At 37.8% G+C, this 25,700-nt stretch overlaps 2 protein-coding genes across 4 annotated transcripts in view; both read left to right on the top strand.

Annotated features, from left to right (window-relative positions):
* The window catches only part of Dpp10 (Dipeptidyl peptidase 10), a 587,790-nt gene that overhangs the window by 535,341 nt on the left and 26,749 nt on the right, over positions 1-25,700 (top strand). For all 3 annotated transcript variants that reach the window (XR_010517761.1, XM_065225206.1, XM_065225205.1), the window contains one exon: positions 18,750-18,863. Coding sequence is in view for 2 of the 3 variants with exons in the window: in XM_065225206.1 (XP_065081278.1) it covers positions 18,750-18,863 (114 nt within the window). In the remaining variant the exon portion in view is untranslated. The remainder of the gene's footprint in view (positions 1-18,749; positions 18,864-25,700) is intronic.
* LOC135703887 (putative uncharacterized protein DDB_G0286901) overlaps positions 1-25,700 on the top strand; it is a 115,947-nt gene that overhangs the window by 86,769 nt on the left and 3,478 nt on the right. The window lies entirely within an intron of this gene.

The following is a 25,700-nucleotide window of genomic DNA, read 5'->3' as shown; positions in this document are numbered from 1 at the left end:
TGCGAATCAACCACCGTTACCAAAAATGAGTAAAGCTTGCTTTTCTGCTTACAAGGGTAACATTTAAGCATCCATGAAGTCTAATCCGAAGTCCTTTTGGAACTATGTTCGAAGTCAGAGGAAAGAGAATGGTTTGCCATCGACGATGAAGTTGAATGACGCTGGAGCTTCGAGTGAACCGGAAATCTACGAAATTCGCAGGTGTTTTTTCAAACGAGTTGCTGCAGCCACAACAGATTACCGAAGCTGCTTCAAACATGACTCCATGAAGCTCGATGCTGCTTCTAAATTGAAATCTTCGACTTCACTTGGACCCAATGGAATTCCTGCTATTCTGACGAAGAAGTGCATCGATAATTTACTCACACCTCTACGTCACATGTTTCAACTCTCACTACATATGTTCCCTGTCCACAAAAAAGGGTGACAAAACTAACGTTAACAATTACCGGGGTATTTCTGTGCTGTGTGCAGTATCGAAGTTATTTGAACTAGTGGTGCTGGACCCTATTTTTGTCAAATGCAAGCAGCTGATCTCCGAAGATCAGCATGGTTTTATGCCGAAAAGATCAACTACTATGAATCTCCTCTGCTTCACTACGTACGTTGTTGACGGAATGTCTGAAGGACTGCAGACCGACGCTATCTACACAGATCTGTCATGAGCTTTCTAAAAAAATCAACCACGAAATTGCTTTTGCTAAATTCGCCAGATTTGGTTTCACCGACTGTCTTCTTGATTGGTTCCAATCTTACTTGTCCGATCGGTGTCTTAAAACGTCAAGATTGAAGACTGCCTCTCTAACGCCTCTTCTGGAGTTGCTCAAGGCAGCTATTAAGACCTCGTTTATCCCATGTAGACGATTTCGAAATATTTTTGGAATATATCTAAACCACACGATGTGAATTTCTTACAAAGGCGGCTACATATATCCTCCGACTGGTGCGACTTATAGCCGGTCGAACTCCAGACGAATCTAGAACCGCATACCGTTCATACTGGCGACATCGCTCTGATGAGACAACGAAACTCTACCCCCAAGCTCCTCCCCTATTCCTATCCTTCGACAATGTACCCCTCTAACCTCGGGTAAGTCGCGAATATTCGGCCCAACTCCTACTAGACATAGAATTAAGTGAATTTTGTTACAAACAAAGAACAATGAATTATCGGCTCCATAAAGCTAACGCGATTGAGCCTTACAATTAAACGAACTAGATAAAAAAACTGGTGCAACTTGAACAGAATGGTGGTAAACCTGAATAAATGCGCTGTAACTTTATTCACAAGAATCCAGAGTCCGCATAGGGTAGAGCACTACTTCGTCGTAATCGCCCATTTCCGTTCTACCGATCAGAAAAGATCCATAATATCGATGATTTCACCGTGCACAAATCAAGCGCATTGTATGAATATTTATGCTCATTGTTCTCAAAACAAAATAAGCGCTCTTAGCGAATCCCCTTTTTCTACGTTTATCCGTAGGACGAAGAAAATCTAATGGCGTTTCAATGCGATAGGACGGAATTGAAACTCATAGGACGAATTTAGATCCTAGAAGCAGTATTAGATTTTGAACAATATCTTAACAATTTGTGACTCTTTATCAAATCTAACGGTACGTATGGAAAGCTGAATGAGAGAAATATTCCATTTTTTGTATAAACTCGTTCAGAAAAGAGAGGTAAAGCGCAGGTTGCGGTTAGCAGGACGGAAATTAGAACAAAAACCCTATCTTCGACTATTTATTGTCAGGTGTTCGTATTAGTAGAGAGAGTCTGGTAAAAGATCATATGGTGATCTTGGATTCCAAAATGACATTCAGTAGACACGTCTCTTATATAACAGATAAAGCTTCGAGAAACCTAGGACTGATTTTCCGCGTAACCAAAGATTTCAAAGACGTGTACTGTTTGAAATCACTATACTGTGCACTAGTTCGATCGGTTCTGGAATATGGATTAGCAGTTAGGAATCCTTTCTACCAAAATGGATCCGACAGGATAGAAAGCGTTCAACGCAGGTTTCTTCGCTGAGCCCTGCGTCATCTTCTATGGCGCAATCGTTTTGAGCTGCCACCTTATGAAAATCGGTATCAGCTGATAGGTCTGGACACTCTCAGCGTCAGAAGAAATACATCCAGTGCTCTCGGTGTTTCTGATGTGCTCTGTGCGCGTATTGACTGTCCCACTCTACTGGCACATCTACCTCTTCAGGCAAGAGCGCGTAGATTGAGAAATAACTCATTCATAAGATTGCCTTTTCGTCGACCAATAATAGGGCAAACTGTGGAATTCAAGGGTTTCTGCGAGTTAGAGTAACCTGTATTTTTGATTTCTTTTTTTCCCGTGAAACGTTGAAGAATAAGTTTGTGACTGCTTTCAGACGATTTGAGTAAGTTATGCTAGATTATTTTTATCATTAGGGCCCTGTGTGGTTTGTTGATAGTATTACCAAATAAATAAATAAATTAGATATATTTGTTCAGCTATGAATATGAAAACACGACTTTTTTCAAAACTCATCAATACACCTCTAAATCACGTTTTACAGAGTTGCCACCATACAAAACCGGTTTGTAACATCCTTGGCTATCATTCGGAGAGTTTCCAGACAAAGTGTTTTTTTGGGCCACCCTAATAATAACCTACCTTTTTCTTCTTCTACACTTTTTGCACTTCTTTTACGAGCGTTTTTGCTGGCTCTCAACTTAGTGTTCTAGATGCACTTCCACAGTTATTAGTTGAGAGCATTCTAGGTCAATTTCAATGTGGCAAGCACAATGATCATCTATGCCAAGTCAAAACAAAACCCAACACGAAAAACTTCGACTGCGGCTTGGTAAGACCGTTCCATTACCGACAAAGTTATCTGAGACCCCTTAGCTGTTTATTTATTCATACCGAAGTGTTGTTGCGCCCTGGGATAATGATGGGATCCGCAGAATTTTCATGTTTTCCATTGAATGGAATCTTTGCATACGATCCAATGGTCAAATGGAATCGCAATCAAAATCCGTATCGTGAACTGGAAATGAATCTCTTAAATCCAAGGGCTTCATTTTGATGAGTTTTTATTTACGAATGCTCTTAAAAATGATCTCGTGGCCGGCCATCGTGAAAAAAATCCAGTCCAAGAAATGAAATTGTAGAGAGAGAGAAAAGTCATTCCTTTCCGTTAGCCTGGATGCTATCGAGTGAAAAATTATTCCTTTGAAGCTGCTATGCAATGCACGAGAAAGATTCCTGAAAGTGAAAAGATCCCGGCAAGAGGTCAATAAATTACATTGATGCTGGCTATTTGATGTTTACCTTTAGAACGATGGCATCTGGATGGAGGTTCTCTATTAAATATTGTTATTTAGTTTATTGCAAGTTTACAAAATCCATCAACGGAGAATAACTCTCAAATTATGCTAGGCAGTGTTTATTTCAAACGTCTTTACGAAACACTAAACCTAATACAAGCAAAACAAATCGCACACTTAATTATTGCTCTCATATCTCTTTCATCATTGGAATCTTCAAAATGCTTATGGCTGTTTAATTTTGTCCAGCCCTAATTGGACCTCGTTGTAAACAAATTTTCTACCCATTGCTACAACGCCACCGGACGATAAATCGTAGGCTAATTCATTATTTAGGTTATCGCAAAACCAGAGTTCATCCTACATGTACTATTCATACAAATTCCTTCCCGCCCACTCTACTTAGTCGGTAAAGTTTGGAGAATTTAATTTAAACAATACTCCCACACACCTCCACCTATCTGTCTTCACTTCCACTAGTCGCATAATTAGCAGAGTCCACAGCACTTACTGCTTTCAGTATGCCTGCATAATGAATAGATTTATGGCCTTATCTTTCCGGATCTGCCGAGGTTCAACCGATTCATCCCTGTTAACGATGCAAAACCTTTCACCCAATCATCTAGCTCCCTTCAACCGAGGCACCGGAAGTTAAAACTATTTTCCATCGGAGAGCCGGATACCGCCACTGCTCCGCCATGCAGATGCTAGTCGCATCCGATGGAAAATTTTAAAGGGCAAAATTCTATTCCGTCGTTGCTGCAGATATGAATCGAAAACTTTCGTAACGACTTCCTTTTCGTCTCCCATTTGGTCCGCAACAGGATTATTAAAACTTTTGCCATTTTGGTAACCTCAGCGTGCAGCTGTTGGAAATTCTGGGGTTTAATTCGATGGTAGTCACACACGGCAACCCATCCGCTCGAGTGGTTGTTGTGCTTGACGAGATGTTGCTAGTTGGTGTGTAACCATTATACAATCTATAATGAGCGGTATGTAGCCGACAGTCGTATTACAGATGCATACACGCAAAAGAAATTGAGTGTTTTCATAATGGATCTTGAAAGACAAAACTCTATGAAAGATCCCAAATAACCATCAAGCGCACTAATGCAAAAAGTGGAATATAATACTGATGTAAGGCTAATATAGAAATGTAAAGCCTTATATCGACCTTATATTGCAAAAAGGGGCCCTTATCGGGCTATTGAGGGATTTGGTGGTTACTTGGGACCATCGTAAATTTGCAATGAACTGAAGATGCAATGTCATGTCTTCACATGACTTCACTGATTCTTCACATATGGCTTTATCGATGGGTTTGATCAGATTTATAAAATTGAGCCTTTACAGAAGTTAAGGAAAGGCCCATAACATCATGCTTTCAGAAAACTTCGTAGTAGTTCCGGAAACTTCGTAAAACTAATGACGACTGGGACTTGAGGGAAATTCGTTTAACGGTTTTCTCTTTCGACTACGATGTAATCTGCCCGATGTTTTGGCCATGGGTTGTTACCTTTTTCAAGGGAAAATATGTTCTATCGTTGTTGTTATTGGACAACGATAATTTAAAAAAAATAGAATCAACCACAACAACGACTAAACTATTGACGATAACGACAGACAATATTGCCCATTGAAAAAGGCCATAAGCCATTGTCAAAACCTCCGGCAGATTACATCGTAGTCGTTAGAGTATTTAAGATTGAGAAAGTCGTTAAGCTAAGCTGTTTAAGGAGCGTTGTAGAACTTCAACGAACGTCGTAGATCTTCTGTAAACTTTGTCTACGTCCAGAAGAAGATTTGAAAAGTGTGTAGAAGTTCAGGAAACTTTCTAGAAGTGGAGCAAATGATGTAGCAGTTCTGTAGAAGATCTGCGATGTTCGAAGAAGTTTAGTTAACTATGTAGTACTTTGTAAAAAATTAGCAAACTTTAGAGAAATTAAGTAAAATTCTTTGAAGTTCAGGGAACATTATGGATTACTTTAAAGGTAACTTTGTAGAAAATCAGGTAACATCATATTAATTCCGGGATTTTCGTACAGCTTTAAAGAACAGGGCACTTCGATGATGTTTATTGCACTTTGAATTGTTCAGGAAAATCCGTACAAGTTAAAGAAACTTCGTGGAACTTCGGGGAAAATCAAGAAACGTAGAAGTGCATCAATCACAGACCTGGTAGCGAACAATGCAGTCAAAAACTGTGATTTTGGTGACCATGACTTATAGTTGTAACAAAAGTTACTAAAAAGTGACCTAAGAGAAGAAAAATAGTCATTCTGATGGCACATCAAATAAATGGTTGATTTTTTAGACTTATTCAATTAGTATCTCATAAACACTTATATACAATATGAACCGTTAAAGCGAAAGATTCAATAGAAAGTTACTTGTCCAAACCCATAGTTTTAGCCAAGAAGTGTACTACCTGAAAAAGTCTTGGAAAATGGGGAATCATTTGGGAATTTTATTTGATCTTAAAGTACCTGGAAAACTCAGGGAATTTAAAAAGTTTAATACAAAGGATATTATAATGAAAATAATGCATTTTCATTCACATATTGAACTTAGTAGATCCAGAGTGGAATAATTTTTAGTAACAAATAAATTTACTAAATTGAAATGCTTTTGTATTGGTTCTGGAGTATGCATATTTCGCACAAATTTTAAATTTGAACAAGTTTTTTTTTTAAATTCCGGGCTTGGAGTCAAGTTTTAATTGATTGCTTGATTTCCTTTATTTAAGAGATTTTTAGCCGCAGGCTGCTGCATCTCCGGACAAGTCAAGTTTTAAAGCCTCATTCAATTTTATTACAGTTTCTATGGACCTCATTTACTCCCTCGGGTAAAAAACCTTTGAAAAAAAACATCAAATGCAATCTGCTTTCAAGATAAATCTTGAGTCATTTAATATCTGGCCGCGCTGTTTATTTTACTGCAGTGCTCCTAGCGGTCAGATGTGTTATGTTTTGACAGCAATTTGTTTTGAAATATTTTCTCTTTCAGTGCTAAAAAGTTCGTCATTTATTTTGTTTTAAAAGAAATTATACTTAATGGAAGCCGCGAACCGAAAATTAATTTTGGACACCCACTTGGAAAATCCGACGTGGCCTAGTTAAAAAATCGCGAAGTCGTTGAATTTGGCTAAATCGACCGTGTGCAGTGTTCTCAAACGTTTCCGTGAGCGGTATACTATCGATCGGCAGGATCCTAGCAAGCGACGTAGTGAAAGGGACATCAATCCACCCAACTGCCCTCAATTTCCCAATGGAGAAATATTAAGCAATTGTCAAACAAAAGTTGAAGAAGAGTGGAAGGTGACTCGGGATGCGACAGAGATGAAGAGATGGTGGAACAAAATAACCGCTCAAGTTAGTCAACAGATTGTCCACAATATGATGAGTGGTATTCGAAGAAAAGTTCGAGTTTTCATTAAAACCAAATCGGAATAATTTTTTTTTCGCTATTTTTTCTTTAAAGTGAAATGAATGATCTTCATTTTGAGTATTTGACATTTTTATTTCATTAAGATGGTTCCGAGATACATCAATTTTTTTTTTCGTCCAGGTATTAAATGACTCAATCTTTAGTTCAGAAGAATTTAAGATTTCTAAGATACTGTTGAGTAGAATTTCGTGAAAGCCGTGAATTTCATTCAAAGTAAATGTTATTGAAAACTCAAAAAAAATCTTGGTAGCAGAACTCCTGTGAACTTCAGAGAGAAATTCCAAAAGCATTCTGATGATAAAGGTTGGACGCGAAAAAATCCGGGCACGAAAATTTTGTAGGGGTTCAAAAATGCCTTTTATTTTTCATAGTTCAATGTAACAGTTACACATTAGTAGGTTTTTTTTTTGCTTATTGTAAGACCTTTGTTTCAGTCTCCCTTCTTAGCATAGGCCAGAAAAAGACAGTAGTCTCTTCCGTAGGCACTCATCCTGGTAAATTTGCTAGTTCAAAGTCCCAGAAGTAACGAAAGGTTCACACTTAGATTTTTTCGCCGAGATGGGCACCACCGAGCAGCTCGGCATTCTATTTTGCTGGATCTCAGTGACAAACTTGCCGAGATTCAGCTAACAAACGGGAATTTTGCCGAGATCTCAGCTAATAAACATATTTTTTGCTGAATTTCCAGCAAAATAAAATGCCGAGCTGCTCGGTGGTGCCCATCTCGGCAAAAAAATCTAAGTGTGTTCGCTTTTCAGTCCACAATTAACCATTTTGTTCGACCATTGTCCACAGAGATGGCGCTGTTCCGCTGGTAGGAAGTGATAAAAATCCCCATATAGAAATTGAGAGAAGTGCGAATAATTTGCTTCCGGTGCATATTCAGGTCAAAAAAAAAGTGAACGGCAACCTAAAGAAATTAGTCAGAGGCTTTGTCGTTCAGTTTTTTTCCCGGAAATTAATGCTAAACAAGCTACAATTAAATAAAAATGATTTTTCCCCATACAATTTTACCTGCTTTACTACCAGTCCCCAGAGAGCCAAAAAAAATCAAATTTGAGAGAGAAATTCTCTCTCACGAGCTCAATCTCTCAACATGCCATGTATTTTGTTGACACTCGATTTGTGATTTCCCTTTCACAGATTACAAAACAGAGTATCTGACACTACAAAACATGTCTGGTACCTCTATATATGCATTTGCTTTAACATTTGAAGTCCCTCCTTTTTTACATATTTTGCGCAAAAGATACTTTATGCCCCGCCCCATACATAAAATTCGACGGGAAATTCTGTGAGGGGTGATCTATTTTGAGTGCAGAATGCGTAAAAAAGGAGGGACTTCGAATAATAATCTAAATGCATATATAGAAGTACCAGACATGTTTTGCACTGCAGTGTCCTCTGTGAACAATTATAGGAAAACAGATTGTGTGTAGTTTCCGATAGATGTCACCGCAAACAACAGCTGTGACATCTGATGGAACATGAATGCAGAAGCTTGACAAAATGATTAATTGCAAATTGCTTGCCAGACAAGGAAATTTTTGGGAAATTTCGACTTAATTTTACATTCTTCCAGTCAACCAAGGTATAAAATTCCTGCCCAGGAATTTGATCGAAAACTGCCAGGAAGTACGTTTCGTCATCCATAACCACGCAATCGCATTATGTCAACACGTTTTTGTACAGTGTCCTCGAGCGCTTCTTTGCCTCCATATTCCGCGTGGCATTCCGGTTTGGCACAATCTGGGCATTAAAACTTCTTAATCCAGCCTTCTTGTTTACTTTGTGGACATAGTGGTGGAAACATTTTCCTTTTTCACCGCTTCCTTCGATGACAGCTTCGGGTTCGGCTTGAAAAGTTCCACCACTTTCGCATGTGTTTTAGGGTCCGCTGGCTTTGCCAATCTGCCACTTCCGGTTTTCCAGGCGACGATCAGACTTTCCCCGAACCGTTTCAGAACGTCACACACCGTGGATTTCGACAAATTCTAAAGTTTTGCTAACTCTCAAGTGGACAAACCGTGCTGGATCGATTCGCGACGTGCTTGCTCCGGTGAAGTAATGATGTAAACAAATGAACTTATCCTGAAAACCTAAGAGGAAGAGGAGACAATACGGGGGCGAAAACGAACCACTTTTCTGTCAAACGCGAATCAGCTCGTGATTGGCCGATTCGAAGTGCGTAAGGTAGAGATAGAGATAGAGATTAAAGAGTAAGAAGCCAGTCTTCCTCTTAGCTGAAAACCAATGCCTACTGTGATTCTATATACTCTTAGTTTGATTCAGTGAATTTTTTAAAATGTCACTCAAAAAATATCATAATGGGCCGTTTGAATAAAAAGAGTTTACTTTACTTTCCCGAGCTTTCCTTACGGGAAAAGTAAAGTAAACCAGGGGGAACGACACTCATTTGGATGTATTTTTTCAGTCTAGTAATTACTTGGGATTTTCGGGGAAAAACATAATTGATGGGATTTTTTTGAGTGTGTCGTGATGACGAAAATAGAGCAGGGATAGAAAAAATAGATGGGAATAGATCAAGCAATTGATGTGATGTGAGGGGTGTTAAAAAATTTCAGAGGGATGCGAGTCTGAACGCGAAGAGGATAGGTGTAAAAAGAAGAAAAATTTGCTGCAATGAAGCGTCCATGAATTACGTAACGCTTATAGGGGAGAGGGGTCACCTATATCGTTACGAATTATGCATAGGGGAGGAGTAGTAAAGCTTTGCGTTACGTAACAAAAAGAACATTTTGTTTTTTTTTCGTTTCTTGATGTACAGTTTGAAAATACAGGTCTTTTTGACGTTTTTGGTACAACAACGAAGGCTGTCATCACTAAATCTTGCAATGGATCTGTTTTAATTTTATAAATTGTGATTTTTGCTACAAAACGAAATCAAAAATTAATTAAATGAAAAGGCGGGGGTGGGGGCTTATAGAGCGTTACGTAATAAATAGAGAGGGGTCATTTTCAGTGTAAAGTTTTGTTCCAACCGGGGGGGGGGGTAAAAATATTCATTTTTAGCAAAACGGAATTAATGGACACCGCTCGGGACACCGCCCAACTATAATAACCAAAGCTCACAGCTCAAGTGCAGAAAATGGTTCCGCACCGAATAGGTCGAAACTGCAAACTAGGAGGAACGGGTGATGGCGATGGATTACAAGGTTCCGGTTAATATTCCCAGCTGCATTTGGACGGGAATTTGATTCGCAATATTCTCGCACAGAAATACATCAGCCGGTGGGTGTCTTACTTCACCATTAACCCTTGACCAGCAGCAGAGACGAGTAAAACTTGGGCCGAGTGGAAAAAATGACCTGAATTTCTTTTCCACCTGCTTGTCGTAGGGGGTTTCATTGGTAAGGCTTTTCCCGGGGCTAGAATCAGCTGAACGAAATCAACAGTTGCTTCGCGCCTGTTCGGCAACTTCCATGCTACAACACACAGAGACCCGGGCTCTTATCCGTCGAATTCGATCGGTTTGAGTCCGGGATGTGCGTTGCCGTCTCTTCCGTGATGCACTTGATGTTTTTGGCCCCCGAGACCGATTATATACGAGTGGTCCGTCATCTTTTTTTAGTTTTCCGGCATGGCCAGCTGACATACGTGGTGTTTGTTGTGGAGAGTGTTGTAAATTGACAGTGAGTCTGGCAGAGTGCTTCGCGGTCGACCTGAAAACTTCGAAAAACTGCACGGCTTGCTTGACAATTTGTGTGCATGCAGAAGGGATAAGTTGGGAATAGAAAGAATAGATAGGATGGATTGAAATTTTGTGCACGTTGAAAATTATATGAGAGGTTTGGGTAAAAATGGGATGATCCTGAAGTGTCGTTCCCCCTGAAGTAAACGCTTTTATTTATAACGACTGTTCCATAAAGTATAAGCACACCTTATTTTAACGGTCACTTTGAATATAATGAAATATTTCAACATGTTTTGGCTGCGTCCTTTTGTTTGCTCATTTCTGAATGACATAGCATCAAAAAAGTGCTTAGTTTTGTGTTTCCTGTCAAAATGCGTGGTCTTATTCCGGAAGAACGAAAAAGTATCGTGCACAAATGGTGCACTGTGAGCGGACTCTCCTTGAGAAAATTGGCCAAGGAAGAGGGTGTAAGCGCCGGAGCGGTACGAACTGCGAGAACAGTGTACGTTTGAAGATGCGCCGAAGAGTGGCCGGAAATCCGGTCCTGTAAGTCCGGATATCGATAAAAGATCAAGGATGCCTACAAACAAAAACCAGCGACTTCCGTTCGGGATGTTGCGAAAAAACTAGGGACCTCGTCGAGTAACGTCATGCGTGCCAAAGAAAGACTTTTCCTAAAAACATACCGAAAGCAGAAAAAACCCAAAAGGAACCCAAAACAGGCCGCGTCCGTGAAACCACGGGCCCGCAAACTCTACGATTCATTATTGTGTCGAAATTCTGGGTGTATAATAATGGACGACGAAACGTACGTGAAACTAGATTACAAAACGCTTCCCGGACCACAATTCTATACTGTAAGCGAAGGCAAGGACATCCCCGAAACGGAGAAGGAAATTTTTACCGAAAAATTCGGTAAGAAGGTTATGGTTTGGCAGGCAATATGCGAGTGTGGTAAAACATCTAGTCCGTACATCACAACGGAGACGATGAACACTCAGAAATACGTTAAGGAATGTTTCCAGAAGCGATTGTTACCGATGATCAGGCAGCACGAAGGTCAAGTAGTATTTTGGCCTGATTTGGCGTCATGTCATTACGCAAAGGACACTTTAGAATGGTACAAAAGTCAAAAAATTTCGTGCCGAAAGACATGAATCCGCCGAACTGCCCGGAGGCACGGCCAATCGAGACTGTTTGGGCTTTAACCAAAGCAAATTTTTGAAAATTTATAAAACCAGCGGACGACATCCAAAAATTCAAAAAAGATTGGCCAAAAGTGGTCAAAATGGTGGGAAGTACCACTGTGCAGAAGCTAATGGGTCATGTTCGAGGAAAAGTTAGGAGTCTTGGCTTTGATTTAATATGTTGATTAAACGAGAGTAAAATATCATTTGAAATACAAATACAAATATGATTTGCCAAATAAAATTATTAAAACTTAAAAAACATTACTTTTTTGTTATTTTGAAAGTATGCTTATACTTTCTGGAACCTTCTATAGGACCTAATGGCTGCGTTTCAAATGTGCTCGGATATTTTTCGTGTTCATCCTTTAATTTTACGAAGTTTGTGGGAGAAAAGGAATCCGAAGCATTGGTCTTTGGATTTTTTTAATGGTGAGGGGAATGCTAAAAGGAGCATTTCAATTAAATCTGAGAATATCTCCAGGATATCTTCAAAAGAATTCGGAAAAAAAATCAGGAGAGTTTGCCAAACAAATTATGAGCAGAAATCTTAAGCATTTGTGAGGAGAAATGCAAATGAATTCATATGAGACTTTCAATGTGAATTCCACGGGAAAGAGATTCAAAAGGAAACCTGAAATGAATTCTATGGAAATTCTGTTTATATTTTCAAAGGGTTTTTTAATGAGCAGAACTTCAAGATAATCCCGAGGAAATTTCAAAGAAAATTGAACTCGGAGGATAGTTCCTACTCAATTTTGAGGAATATTTCAATGGAATTTGCGAGAAGTATTCTAATTATATAATATTCCAGGTGAATTTTAAGAATTACACCATGATAGTTTTGAAAGAATACAAAGCATATGCTGTGAAATTTTATAAGCCATCTCCGTTGAATATGGAATGGATTATTCTGAGCTCTTCAGAACTACTGAAAAGTTCCCAAAATTTTCCTGAAGTTAATAAAACTACCTTGAAGTTCTTTTGGAAGTTAAAGAAATTAGTCCGGTCAATTTTTTAAGGAGCCTTACTCAGCTCAGTCGGAAAAGGTGTAGCTACAAAACAAGACCATGCTGGAGGGTTCGATTCCCGGTCCAGTCTTGGATTTTTTCAGGTTGGAAAATTTCTCGACTTTCCTGGGCATAGTGTATGATTGTACTTGCCACATAATTATACTGATGCAAAAATTGTACAGGCATCGAAAGCTCTCAATTATTAAATGTGGATTTGTATCTATAACACTAAGTTGAGAGCACTCAATAAGCTAATATGCAATAAGCTTGAAATGCGAAAAAGAAGAAGAATAAACATTTTAAAATTCCCTGAACTATTTAGGGAGTTTGCTCAATATTCCTAACGATCATGGATCTTCTCTAAAGTTTTAATACTTCGGGTAAGCTCTCCATACTTCTTTAAAACGTATGCGATTTTCCTAATGTTGTCGGAACTGCTCTGAAGATCTCTGTTCTTTCCTGAAGTTCTCGAAAATTCTCTAAAGTTATCGCAGTTCTCATGAAGCTTGTTGAACTGTCCTTAACCTAATAGAACTATCATAAAAAATGCTTAAGCTTTCGTTAACTTCTGAACTTATGTGAAGACCTCATTAATGTTTATTAACATCTCTGAAGTTCTCTGAAAATCTGGGAATTTCCTAAGATTTCCCGCTTATTTTTTGAAACTTATTGAACTGAACTCCCCTGGAAATTCCCCCTATTTTTGGAACTAACTAATCCACTCCCGCATTTTGCTAATGTTCATGTAAGTTCCTGAATATCTCATTATGTTCCATAGGCTTCTATGAAGTTCTGGAAATGTTTGCACTTCTGTGAAATTTTCGATGTTTTCTGAAATTTCTGGAATTTTTTCAAGCTACCGCAATTTTCTTGGAACCATCACGAAATAATTAATAGTTAGTTATCTTTATTAAGGGAACTTTCAGCCGAACGCTGGTCCGTCTCCGGGAACTCCTGAAGGGGGTTCCCCAAGAAATAATTAATAAAGTTTAATGATTTTCATTGAAGTTCTCAATTTTTTTTTTTAGGTTTATTTATAGCTTCTTCAATAGTCTAGGCCAGTGCTGTAAATTCTCAAAATCAATTGAACATTTTTAAGCCGTTGGTCCCGGCCCATGTGTGTTGAATGGGTGCGACATCCTACGCAGGTGTGGAAGCTGCTTTCCTGCACATTCGATTGCCTTCAATGGATGGCAATCGATGTCCGTCGGTGATTGACACTAGATTGCGGAACAGAGACCGACGTCAAATAAAGGAAAGAAGAATTGAACATTTTTGATGAAAATGAGTAAAGCAGCTATCCGCTATCAAAGAGTACCTCCTTCGAATGGGTGATATCAGTTGCATAGTCATTTGACGAAGGCATGGATCATTCTCATTTGAGAAACGATGGATATCATTCCATTGAGTGTAACCTACACATAAACGGAGCTCGGCTGACTTCTACCAAACCCCAGCCCGATGTTGACACAACAGGACATTGGGTCGACAAATTTGTCTTACATTGATCCGACATCGGGTCGACTTGTCCGTTCGAGACCATTTTGCTGGGTTTCTTCCATACTCCACTGTCGTATATCATATGATAGAAAGTGACTCAATTGACAGTGACGATGAGCTTCGACTGAGAAAGGGGATTTCCAAATTTTGGTCATCTGAGAATTCGCTTTCACAGAATTGATTGAATGGTTGTATTGGTTCATCTTCAATCGAATGATATGAAAATTAACAGCGCTGGTCTAGACTTTCCTCATGTTATTAAAACTGCCCAAAAGATTTCTGAATTTCCAGAATGTTCTCTAGACTGCCATGAATCTCTCAGTATTTTTAATATAAACCCACAATTTTCTGAAATTAGTGGTGTTGCCTTGAAATTTCCACAATTTTCCTTAAATGTTTTATAAACTACGCTCACGGAACTTTGCCTTTAATCACTAATTTCTCTTGAACTTATCTGGACATCGCTGATGTTTTCTATGCTTAAGTTCTCTAAATTTGTTTAATGTTTCGGTAAACTTGCTTCTGAAGATGTTGGATCAACCATAGAATTCTCTGAATATCCCATAATTCTACGGAACTCTTTGTAAGTCGCTGCACTTAAAGATATCAGTGGCGGCTAAAAACTCTCGCTTTTTTTTTTAAATTGATGGAACTTAGTAAGCCAAATTTCCGTAATTTTTTTTTTTAATTTTTTTCGAGATTACATGATATAACACTCCCTAAATATTCTCACATTTTCCGGATGTGCATATAATATTTATTGCGTTCCAGAGATTCTCTAGGAGCTTTGCTGAAGTTTCTGGAAATTTCCTGAGATTCTTGAAACTTCTTTAAGGTTTCTGCAAATTCCTTGAAATTAATTGAACTCCCCTCTGTGATATGTCGTGATGTTCTCGGATCTTACATGACACTCTAAATTCTATTGAAGATCTCGTTTCTGAACTAAACACCAATAAACTTCCCTGAAAATCTCTGGGCTTCTGAGAAATTCCTGAAATATTTCAGAAGTTTTCATAAATTCTCTGAAGGTCTCTGTACATCTCTGAAATTCTCGGGCTTGAAAAAAATAGACCTTGGCGATTCTGGCTACCACACCTGTCTAAGAACTACTAAACTGCTTTCACCCCATTCTTCATCCTGGCCGTGTTTTTCTTCGTCCTGTTTTCGTCCAGTTGTTGCTTCTCTGGCTGCTTCCGAGTCTTCCATTTGGGGTAGGAATTCATTCGGTACCCCTCTATCTTACATAGAAAATACATGTTTTTGTTCCCTCGATAGATTTTTCCTTTTTCACATCCATATATACATCACGTACACCTGCTTGGCTGGGAATTTCTCCCGGATGACACCCTTTATTTTTCCGTATTTCCAAAGCTCCAACGCTATATCTCTATCTGTCTGGAATCTCAGGAGACAGATCATACACTCGCACATATTGAACGTAATCCCTCGCATTCGACAAGCGTACCTCAACTGCCTTTCCATCACCGTAATGGAAAATTTGCTACATAGTGTTAAGTAGTAATGTATGGAACATCAATTCTTTGGACTTAAATTTTTTGAAAAGGGATTTTTACTGAGCTGTCATTTATGTTGCTTGGACTTGATCCGCATCCTTAGAAAAATTACCAATTTTGTCCATGGTGGGTTTTGCACTTTCATTACTAAAGCTTGAAGGTATTCTTACTTTCAACACCACCCCTCATCATCCAATTTTTGTTTTCAATTGCAACCACAAAACGACCAAGTTACAGGCAAAGAACAATGCACATTAGACAGCAGCAAAATTTGAAATTTTCCCTCCACAGAGCTCAAACATTCTGATTAGCCTCCTCAAATTTAAAAATCATTAAGCATGCTTGGCATGCACAGTCGTACACACCAACTGCTCATTTGGTAATAACTTTTCACTCATATTTTGAAATATATTTTTCTTTAAAGTAATTGATAGATTAGACTCATAGTTTACTATAGATATGCGAAGATCAGGTAAAGCTTAACATTTGAATCAACACTAATCAGTTTAAAACTTAAATTCAGAGATGTGTAGTGAGCATTTCTCACCTCATTTTTACAACGCAAAAACAAATACAGTTTACTACTAGCATTAAAATCTACTTTTTTTTTACATATCTATTTCAAGTTTACACTCTATTCAATCTATTGCTTCAAAAAGAACTATGTTCCGTCAACTGTGTGCAAAATTATTAGCAAATGAGCAGTTCGTGACCAAAACTGTGTATGCCAAGCATGTCATTAAGCAAGAAACTCACTTGGCACAAAACTATTTGAAATTTACATGGAAATTACTTTGGGAAACCAAATGTTTTGATCATATCTATCTGCAATATCGCTCTATATCGCTCTACTTAAAAAAAAATGGTAACTGCTACAACTTTGTTGGAGACCACTTTTCGATCAAATGTAAAGAATTGGTATTTATGATTCAAGTTGATGGTGTCTTATGATTATGCTCAATCAAATGAGTGCCAACATTTCAAAGGGGCGATCACGTTAAAGACCTCGGTGTCATGTTGGATGAAAAGCTCACATACACTCGCCACTTCTCAACCACGATCGACAAAGCTAATCGTCAGCTTGGATTCATGTTCAACATATCTAAGGAATTTCGTGATCCTCTGTGTTTTAAAGCCCTTTACTGTTCATTGGTACGCTCACTACTGGAATTCGCGTGTGTTGTCTGAAATCCCTACAAAGCAGTATGGAGTGGACGATTGGACGTTGCTAAAGTTTTGCTGAATATGATGTTCCTGAGTTACTGACCAAAATTAATCTGTATGGTCCTGCCCGAACACTCCGTCCGAGAACCTTGCTACATGAAGTAGTACATGCAACAAAGTATGCTGCAAACAGTTCCTTTGTCGCCATGATTCATCAATTCAACGAAGCCTCTAACCTATTTGACTTTGACATCAATGCCTCCAGGTTTCGTCATCGTTTGCTGTCGGCCAATTTTTAATTTTTAATGAGTGACTACATTTAGATTTAAGTGTTTTATTGAGACTATAATAATAAATAATAGTAAACAATGGCTTTAGCCGTCAATTTCTCGCGAATGAAATCATACCTCTCAAAAATAACAATACTAGCTGGTAGAGAAAACATTCCTCTACGCTGGTGTTATTATTTTCAATGAGTGAGATTTTATTAGCGAGAAATAATTTACAAATGCAATTACGTCCCTTTGAAATTTTGGCACTGAAATGTTCATGAAATGCAACATTGATGTACAAAAATCAAGGCTAATATGTCACACTGTAGAGTACAGTGTTGCCCAGCTGCTTGATCATGCCATATGATTATCAATCTCTTAAACAATTAATAACTATTTAAATTGACGTTTAAATAAAAAACGATCTTACGCAAAGTTTTAGCTGAGTATACACAGCAAAAAAATTATTTTTGATATCACATCAAAGTGGATGCACTACAATCATGTCGAAAATTTCATGTAATTTTTATGACCACATAAATAAACAAATGCAGTAAAAGCAGCGTAATGTCAGTTCATGCATTGTATTAATGATAATTTTTTCCTTTTTAGCAAGTAATATTACACCATATTTTCGACATGATTGTAGTGCATCCACTTTGACGTGATATCAAAATTATTTTTTTGCTGTGTATTTTCCATAAAAATTGCTATAGAGCTTTTTAACAATGGACAAAAAGTTTTATTTTCCTATAGTGATTTCCATATAGACTTCAAATAGTATGTTTAAAGTCAGTTTTTTTTTACCAAATGTGTTCAAATATTGGGAGGCTAATCAGAACCCGATTTGGGACCGTTTGAGAACTGTGGAGTAAAAATTTAAAATTTTGCATCAGTCTAATGCACATGCACTGAACAAGCCTGACCGGGTGAACAAACTGTCGATAGCGCGATTGATACCGAGAGATACAACTTCTGCTGTGCCAATAGCTGAAAGCAAACTGGAAGTGTTGATTTGTATTATGAAGCTGTTATTAGCGAGAAACCGAAGATGGAAGTGATAAAATTAAGTTACCGATAGTCGAGTCCTTCCAGCATTCTAAATTTAGCCATGAGATGTGCCATTTCATGATCCAGCACAACTTACCAGCAAAAAATTAGCTGCGCTATGATATAAGCTGCGCTCCACCCAACGAAGTAGTTCAGAACCCTAATCAATCGTCGCTTAGTTATTTTTACAGTAGTATTTTATTAGAATCATCCTAGCGTCAATTTTCTTCGAATAAAATACAGCGAAACAAGATTGCCCGACAAATTTCCCATAAAAGTTAATTCAACTCGTCCAACAAAAGAACCATTGTTCCTCAAAAAAAAATAAAAGTTCTACAAGACAAACCACTCCTTGCCGCGCACCGATGATCCAATGTCCTCTTTAAAGAAACTGAACAAAAAACTATCCAACCCTTTCATCTGCAAACTGCAATATAATCTACCCATTGGATGAGACCATCTTCTATTACTGGCTTCGACATCAGAAAACGACATCGGAGCATTTTTCCGCTCCCAGCTCCTCGCTCCACTACCCCTACCCAGAACCGATCCAAATCGTAATTCCCAATCCGGGATGTCTTATTTTCTCTGTTTCTCTGAGCACTAACCCGTTTATTCCTTCTTTTTGTTTTCTTGCAGATATCCCAAGCCGGGAACGAGGAATCCTACAATCACGCTGAAAGTCGCCGATTTGGCAGACCCCAAGAGCATACGAACCCGGGATCTAACGCCACCGCCAATCCTCGTGAATCAGTAAGTGATTTTTACGATTTTTTTTTTTGTCTGCATGGTTGGATCTTTCCTATTTGACTCACTCGGAGTATCGCCTTGCTTTGTGCTATAGGAAGAAGACACTAGCCGTTGAATAGACGGGGACGGTGCCTCCTTGCTGTGAAACGTATACATTAGAATCAAGAAGCTCCCAAGTGATTTAGTAAAAGTTTTGCTGGACTGAATAGATTTAATCTGCACTGACCAGGTGTCTAGGTCAGAGTGAGGTGGGCCCGGGAGCCACTTTGCACTCGTAGAAAGGACTGTGGTTCATGCTTCAGGTTAGATAATGGATGCGGCTCTGCAGTAGTAGAAGCGGGAAATCAAAGTTGAATACATACTTCATGTATATTTATATCATGGCATAATGGGGAAAATCTTTTAAGCAAAAAGTGATTTATGGCAATAGGCCAATGAAGAAGGTGAAGGCCGTGGAAACTAAGTAAAGAATCAAATAGTTTTGCAATAAATCTTAAAGTTCACACCACGTTGAAAATTACATACAAATATCTGAATTTAAAATATTTAATGAAATTCAGAGCACCCCGGACATTGTTAGATAACACAAGTTGGCAGTGTTTTACGCCCTTCGATCAAATGCAATGAATTTAATGTATGTATTTTGCCTCGCTGAATCCAAATATGATTCAGATTTTTTTGAAACACGTGGAGTTTTGAGAAAACCAGGTTTAAATTTACAAAAGAATGTATTTTGTTTGCAAATTTGGTTTACCTGTTCTGCCAAATTGGATTTCTGCTTCGTCCTTTGATAGCTAGACTTGAATTTTATAAAGGGTGTCTCACATAAAATTGCATCATGGAAAAAAAACGGTGTTGAAAATTACCTAGTTTACCGATCCTTTTCAAACTTCCAGACAATAAAATATAACCCATAAGTAAGCTTTTGGCATATTTATTACATACAATTTCAATACGATAACCGTACGCTCGCACCTTATGCTTAACTCCACTCATTAGGTTCTGTACAACATCTGGCTGCAGCTGCTTTTGTGCGGAAACCCACTTTTTCTTCATGTCTTTCTCAGATTTGACCTCCTTGGGATGCTTCCGTAGAGCCTGCTTCATTCTTTTTTTCGATGGGCCTTATCTCCGGTGCGTTGGGGGGGTTCATGTGCTTGGGTACGAAAGTGACCCCGTTGGCTTCATACCCCTCCAGGATAATATTTGAATAGCGGCACGAAGCAAGATCCGCCCAGAAGATCGTAGGGCCCTCGTGTTGCTTCAACAGAGAAAGCAGACGCTTATACAGACACTCCGTGAGGTAGATCTCCCCGTTTTCAGTCCCGGTAGTCACGAACGGCGCATTCCGTTTGCCACATGAGCAGATCGCTTGCCAAATGATGTATTTCTTGGCAAACTTTAAAAGTTTCTGCTTCTTTACTTCCTCCGGAACATCACACTTGTGCTGGGCGATGAATAACAATAGCCACGGAAGCTGCCGGAAGTCCGCCTTGACGTAAGTATCATCATCCATGATGAGACACTGAGGCTTCGTCAACATCTGGGTGTACACTAGACCTGTTCATTTTAAACGAAATGTTCCGAATGTAACGGGTCAACCGTGATTACTGTTCGTCATGTTAATTTGTACTTCTGTGTAAATTTTCAGCAAAATCGATGATGATTTAGAGGTGCTTCAAGTTAATTTTATGTTTTTAAGGTAATTTACGGTTTACAATATTTGTATCTCGAGACTGAAATAACGAAAACTGCTGTAACAACTTTCATAGCAAAGTTTAATGTGTCATGTATCAACTTTTTAACCAAAGGTTGACTATTCGAAGTGATTTTATTGAAGTTTGACTTAGTTTCATGCTCGAAGATATCTTAAAAAGTGAAGAATTTTAAAGTATTTGTTCTACAAATTTTCCACCCATATGATATAAAATGTGTAGTCTACGGCATAATGTTCCTCATATTGTTCTAGAAGTTTCGTTCCAACATAGTTTTCGTGTATATTTCATAGATTGAGAAATAAAAATCAGAAAAGAGGCCGTTTAGCTAAAATTCACAAGACAACAGAACCAATAAAAGTCAATTAGATTGACAGAACATAGTTGCATTGCTTTTCAATGACGACCGATGACTGTTTCATTGATATATGATTTTTTCATAAATATGAATCCTCAGTAGACGTGTTTTTTTTTATCAAAGGCAAGTGTCACTCGAGCCATTCAAAATGTTCGTTATTTTATAAATTGCTGTTATGTTGGTTTTCCACCGGGCAGGTGAATAGAACCTTTGTTACACAGTATAATCTCGTTTTTGATATTATCCATTAAACTGATGCAAAATTTGAAATTTTCGCTCCACAGTGCTCAAACGGTTTCAAATCAGGTCCTGATAAGCCTCCCAAAATTCAAACCCATTGGATAAGTAACTGACTTGGCACAAACTATTCGAAGTTTATACTGAAATTACTATGGGAAAACTAAACTTTTTGTTCATTGTCTTCTACAAATGTTCAATATTGCTTTTTCGAAAATTTCTATAACTATTCTTATGGGAAATTTTCTAAGCTACAACTTTGCCCAATATAGTTTTTCTACCAAATGTCAAATTAAATTGTTATTAATTAATAATGAGAGAGAGAAGGATTAGTATTTTCCATTTAATTCCACTACTTTATTTGCTTATCCTTGACAGATACGCATATTTCGTCTACAATGTGCAGACTTCTTCAGTGTCTTGTACTAACTCAGTCGAGTATTAGTACAAGACACTGAAGAAGTCTGCACATTGTAGACGAAATACGCGTATCTGTCAAGGATAAGCAAATAAAGTAGTGGAATTAAATGGAAAATACTAATCCTTCTCTCTCTCATTATACAGGTATTCCACTAAGACGCCCACATTCATCAGGATGTTATTAATTGTTTAAGAGATTGATAAACTTATGGCATGATCAAGCAGCTGTTTTGTAGGCAGTGTGACATAGTAGCCATGATATTTGGGCTATATTCTTCGCACCAGAAACACCAATGTTGCCTGCTGAACAGTTGAATGAGCATAATCATAATACATCAGTGACATGAATCGTTAATAACTTTTGTTCCTTACATTTGATTGAAAAGCAGTTTTGAACACAGTTGTAGCTGAGAAAATTTGCTACAATCTCTGCTATCATTTTTAAAAGTATAGTGGTGTGGTAAATTGTTAGAAAGATATGAACAAAAACATAAGTTTTCCCATAGTAAAACTTGAAATGGTTTGTGCCAAGTCAGTTTCTTACTAATGTAGTTCAAATTTTGGGATACTTATCATTATAAACCGTTTAAGCACTGTGGAGCAAAAATTTCAAATTTTGCATCACTCTATTATCCATAGATGCACGAGGTCTTAATGGATATTTTTATTTTTATTGGTCTCAGTTTCTGCACTGCTCAATTGAACAGCAATCGCTAGTTTGAATTGGAGTTCAAATCATAATTCAATAAGCAATTGATTTATGTCTTCACGTGCACCGCTTTGCACCATTTTGAAGTGTAATTGTACCATATATCATCGGAAAAGCTGCTGTAGAAAGGTGAATAAGTACCATGAAATCAGCTGAAATGTTCAGTAAATCATTGTGTGCATTTGTGCATTTTTACTGATCATTTCAGCTGATTTCATGGTACCTATTAACCTTTCTACAGCAGCTTTTCCGATGATATATATATGGTACAATTACACTTCAAAATGGTGCAAAGCGGTGCATACTAAGGAGCATTTTCAAATGCTTAATGTACAGTTTTCTCTATTTTAAGGAGCGTACTTTAAATATTTACTGAGCATTTTAAGATTTTTAACGCATTTTGATCAATCATTTAAGGAGCAACCCGATCTATTTTAAGGAGATTTTGTTTACTTATTAAGGAACATCGCCATTGTTATGATTCATTTACCTTTTTACCTTTATAGTCTGGCGGATAGAATTTCGATCTATCAAAAAGCGGAACCAATTCAATACATTGTAGACCAACCATTGAAATGGTACACGAAAACCAAAATCTATTACAATGAACGTTAGTTCCGTTTCCTATCATCCTCTGTTCATGAACATCGCAACGAATGTTAGAAATTGACCATGCAGGCGATGTAATGGTTTTTTGTCTTTTTTATTTCGTGTTCTATCTACGCTTTCGACTATACCAGTAAGCTTGTAGAACGACGCACATTGTAGAACATTGTAGAACGACACACACTTGCCTCCCATCTCTCCAGCAGAAAAAGCATGAGAAGTCGAGTATCCGAGAAAATGAGCGCTTCATGTTTGCTTTTAGGCTATTCATATTCAGAAGCATGGAGAGAGCAGTGGAGAAAGCACAGGTCTGATTATCGCAACACACTTAGAAATTTTCGCCGACTTCGGTAATTTTTACCGAAATCTGAACAGCTGAACTGATCGGTAAAATTTATGCAATTTAATTCAATTGCTTTTCAGTTACTTTGAAACTAAATCTACACTAAAATGACAAGATTTGATCGTTTGTCAACCTTTAACATGTTTTGAAATTATTTTTTTAATTCAATGGACTTAAAAATGAAGGTCAAAGTTTTACCGAACGTTCAGCTGTTCTGATTTCGGTAAAATTTACCGAACACGAAAACAAAATCTTAGTGTGAACGTTCGTGGTTCGAGTCCAGTCGGCAATATGTTTCCTATTTTTTTCGACACAACTAATTTACCTCACTAATACACTCTACATTTTTCGGTCTCCAATTTTCTTGCATTGGACCGCAGCTAGGTATATCGCATCCTCGGTTCATGCGGTCTCCACTAACATCCTCTGATGATGAATCCCACATAATTGTAAACGAATCTTACATCCCCCGGTTGGGTACTATCAAGTTTTATAAACAAAACGTTGATTAATCTTTCCTCGTCAATCGAACGCAAATTACCGACATCATCGGAGAGGGGAAATTTTCCCCAGCCCAAAGATGGTGTTAGTTTGCGTAGGCGTGCCTTAAGTCACGAGAAAACGGGTTCCGGAAGTTTTGTTCGCAATAGCTGATGTACTCTTTTCTGTTGTTGGTCGTGATTTGACAGCTCAATTGGTCAAACAGTTATTTGACAGCTCAATTGGTTCCCGAGATTCGCTCCCCCAGGCTATGAATATAGCGACTATACAGCTAATATCATCTTCTATCGAACTGTCCTGTGAGCTTAGCGAGAAATTCGTTTCTGTTGCCGTGGTAAATCAATTTGCCAATTGCGTTTTTCGCGCAGGTGAAAAATGTAGCATTTTGTATGAGATTTTCGCTTCGCTTGGATCTCTATACAGGCCTTAAGAGGGAAACAAAATAATGGGAAAACAAACACTCAGTTCTCCATGTGTGCTTATGACAATTAAACGTCAAAAAGCTATGGGCAAAAATAGCGCAGGATGCACGCTATTTCCAAGCAACCCAAATTTGAGTAGGATCTACTCATATCCACCAAAATTGAGTAAACAAAGTTGGGACTGACAAGATGACGAATGAATAACATCGACCTAAATCCAAATGTTAATTTGATATCTTGTCAGTTACAATCAAGTTTGCTTTATATTCTTCCCAACAAACAATTCAAAGTCACAAATAAGCATACATATTGAATAAATGCTGTATAACAGTGTACAATGCTGAATAAAACAGGATGTCGAATTATGTGCTGAAAAAAGCTCATTGAGATCGATAGATGCGCCTTTATTCCGCCGTTTGCTCTGATATGATTAATTTCCTTATTAAAAGCTTTATAAACGTTGACTGTCTTTCTTATTCAGAACCAGAAGTTTGATCTAATAACAAACTGAATAAGTGTAATTTGCATATACATAGTCGCTTTTATTCGACTGTTTTCAATTGATTGAATAAAATGCTTTATTAAACGTCTTATAAATGTTTTCTAGCTCTATTATTAGATTTCATTGCATTGCTTTACAATATTGCTGTATAAAGGTGAATACACTCAGCAAAATAGCTCTTATACCACCCAACAAACAATTCAAAGTCACAAATAAGCATATATATTGAATAAATGCTGTATAACAGTGTGCAATGCTGAATAAAAAGAGTTGTAAAATTATGTGCTGAAAAAGCTCATTGAGATCGATAGATGCACATTTATTCCACTGTTTGCTCTGATCTGATTAATTTACTTATGAACAGCTGTAAAAGTGTTAAATGTCTTCCCAATTCAACACCAGAAGTTCGATCTAATAACAAACTGAATTAGTGTAATTTTTACATACATTGACTGTTTAATTCGACTTTTTTTAATTGATTTATTAACATGCTTTATTAGACGTCTAATAAATGTTCTCCGGCTCCTTTATTAGATATCATTGCATTACTTTACAATATTGTCGAATAAAGGTGAATACAGTCAGCATAATTGCTCTTATAGCACTATGCGTCCATGTTGTAATCACATGATTTGTAAATGCTTTATAAACGACGTATTAGATTCATTATTCGACAACACTGATACAGTCTTACACCTAGGCGAAATCAGTAGAGTAGTGGTTACCGTTTCCGCTTTCCAATTAGAAGGTCATGAGTTCAATCCCAAGCTCAACAATTTTTTTATTTGTGTAGAACATAATTAATTTAAATAGTAATCATCGATGACATGACTCACGATAATGAATGCATTGATCTAGTTTAAAATATAACCGAGCATCCTTTCTTTCGACTTGGAGATGTGAAGAGACAACATTGGTCTCATTTAAAACAACAGTTAATGAATTAATCATTCCCACAGGGCCTTGAAGGAGCTAGAGTTGCAATCGGGAGTGCTGATAAGTATTTACTTTCATGCAAGCTTTTATA

The sequence above is a fragment of the Ochlerotatus camptorhynchus genome, unplaced genomic scaffold (genome assembly GCF_037179485.1).
Source record: "Ochlerotatus camptorhynchus isolate MF236.1 unplaced genomic scaffold, CSIRO-AGI_Acam_v1.1 ptg000222l, whole genome shotgun sequence".
In the NCBI taxonomy this organism is placed as follows: domain Eukaryota; kingdom Metazoa; phylum Arthropoda; class Insecta; order Diptera; family Culicidae; genus Ochlerotatus; species Ochlerotatus camptorhynchus.
This window is presented reverse-complemented; position numbering and strand designations above follow the sequence as displayed.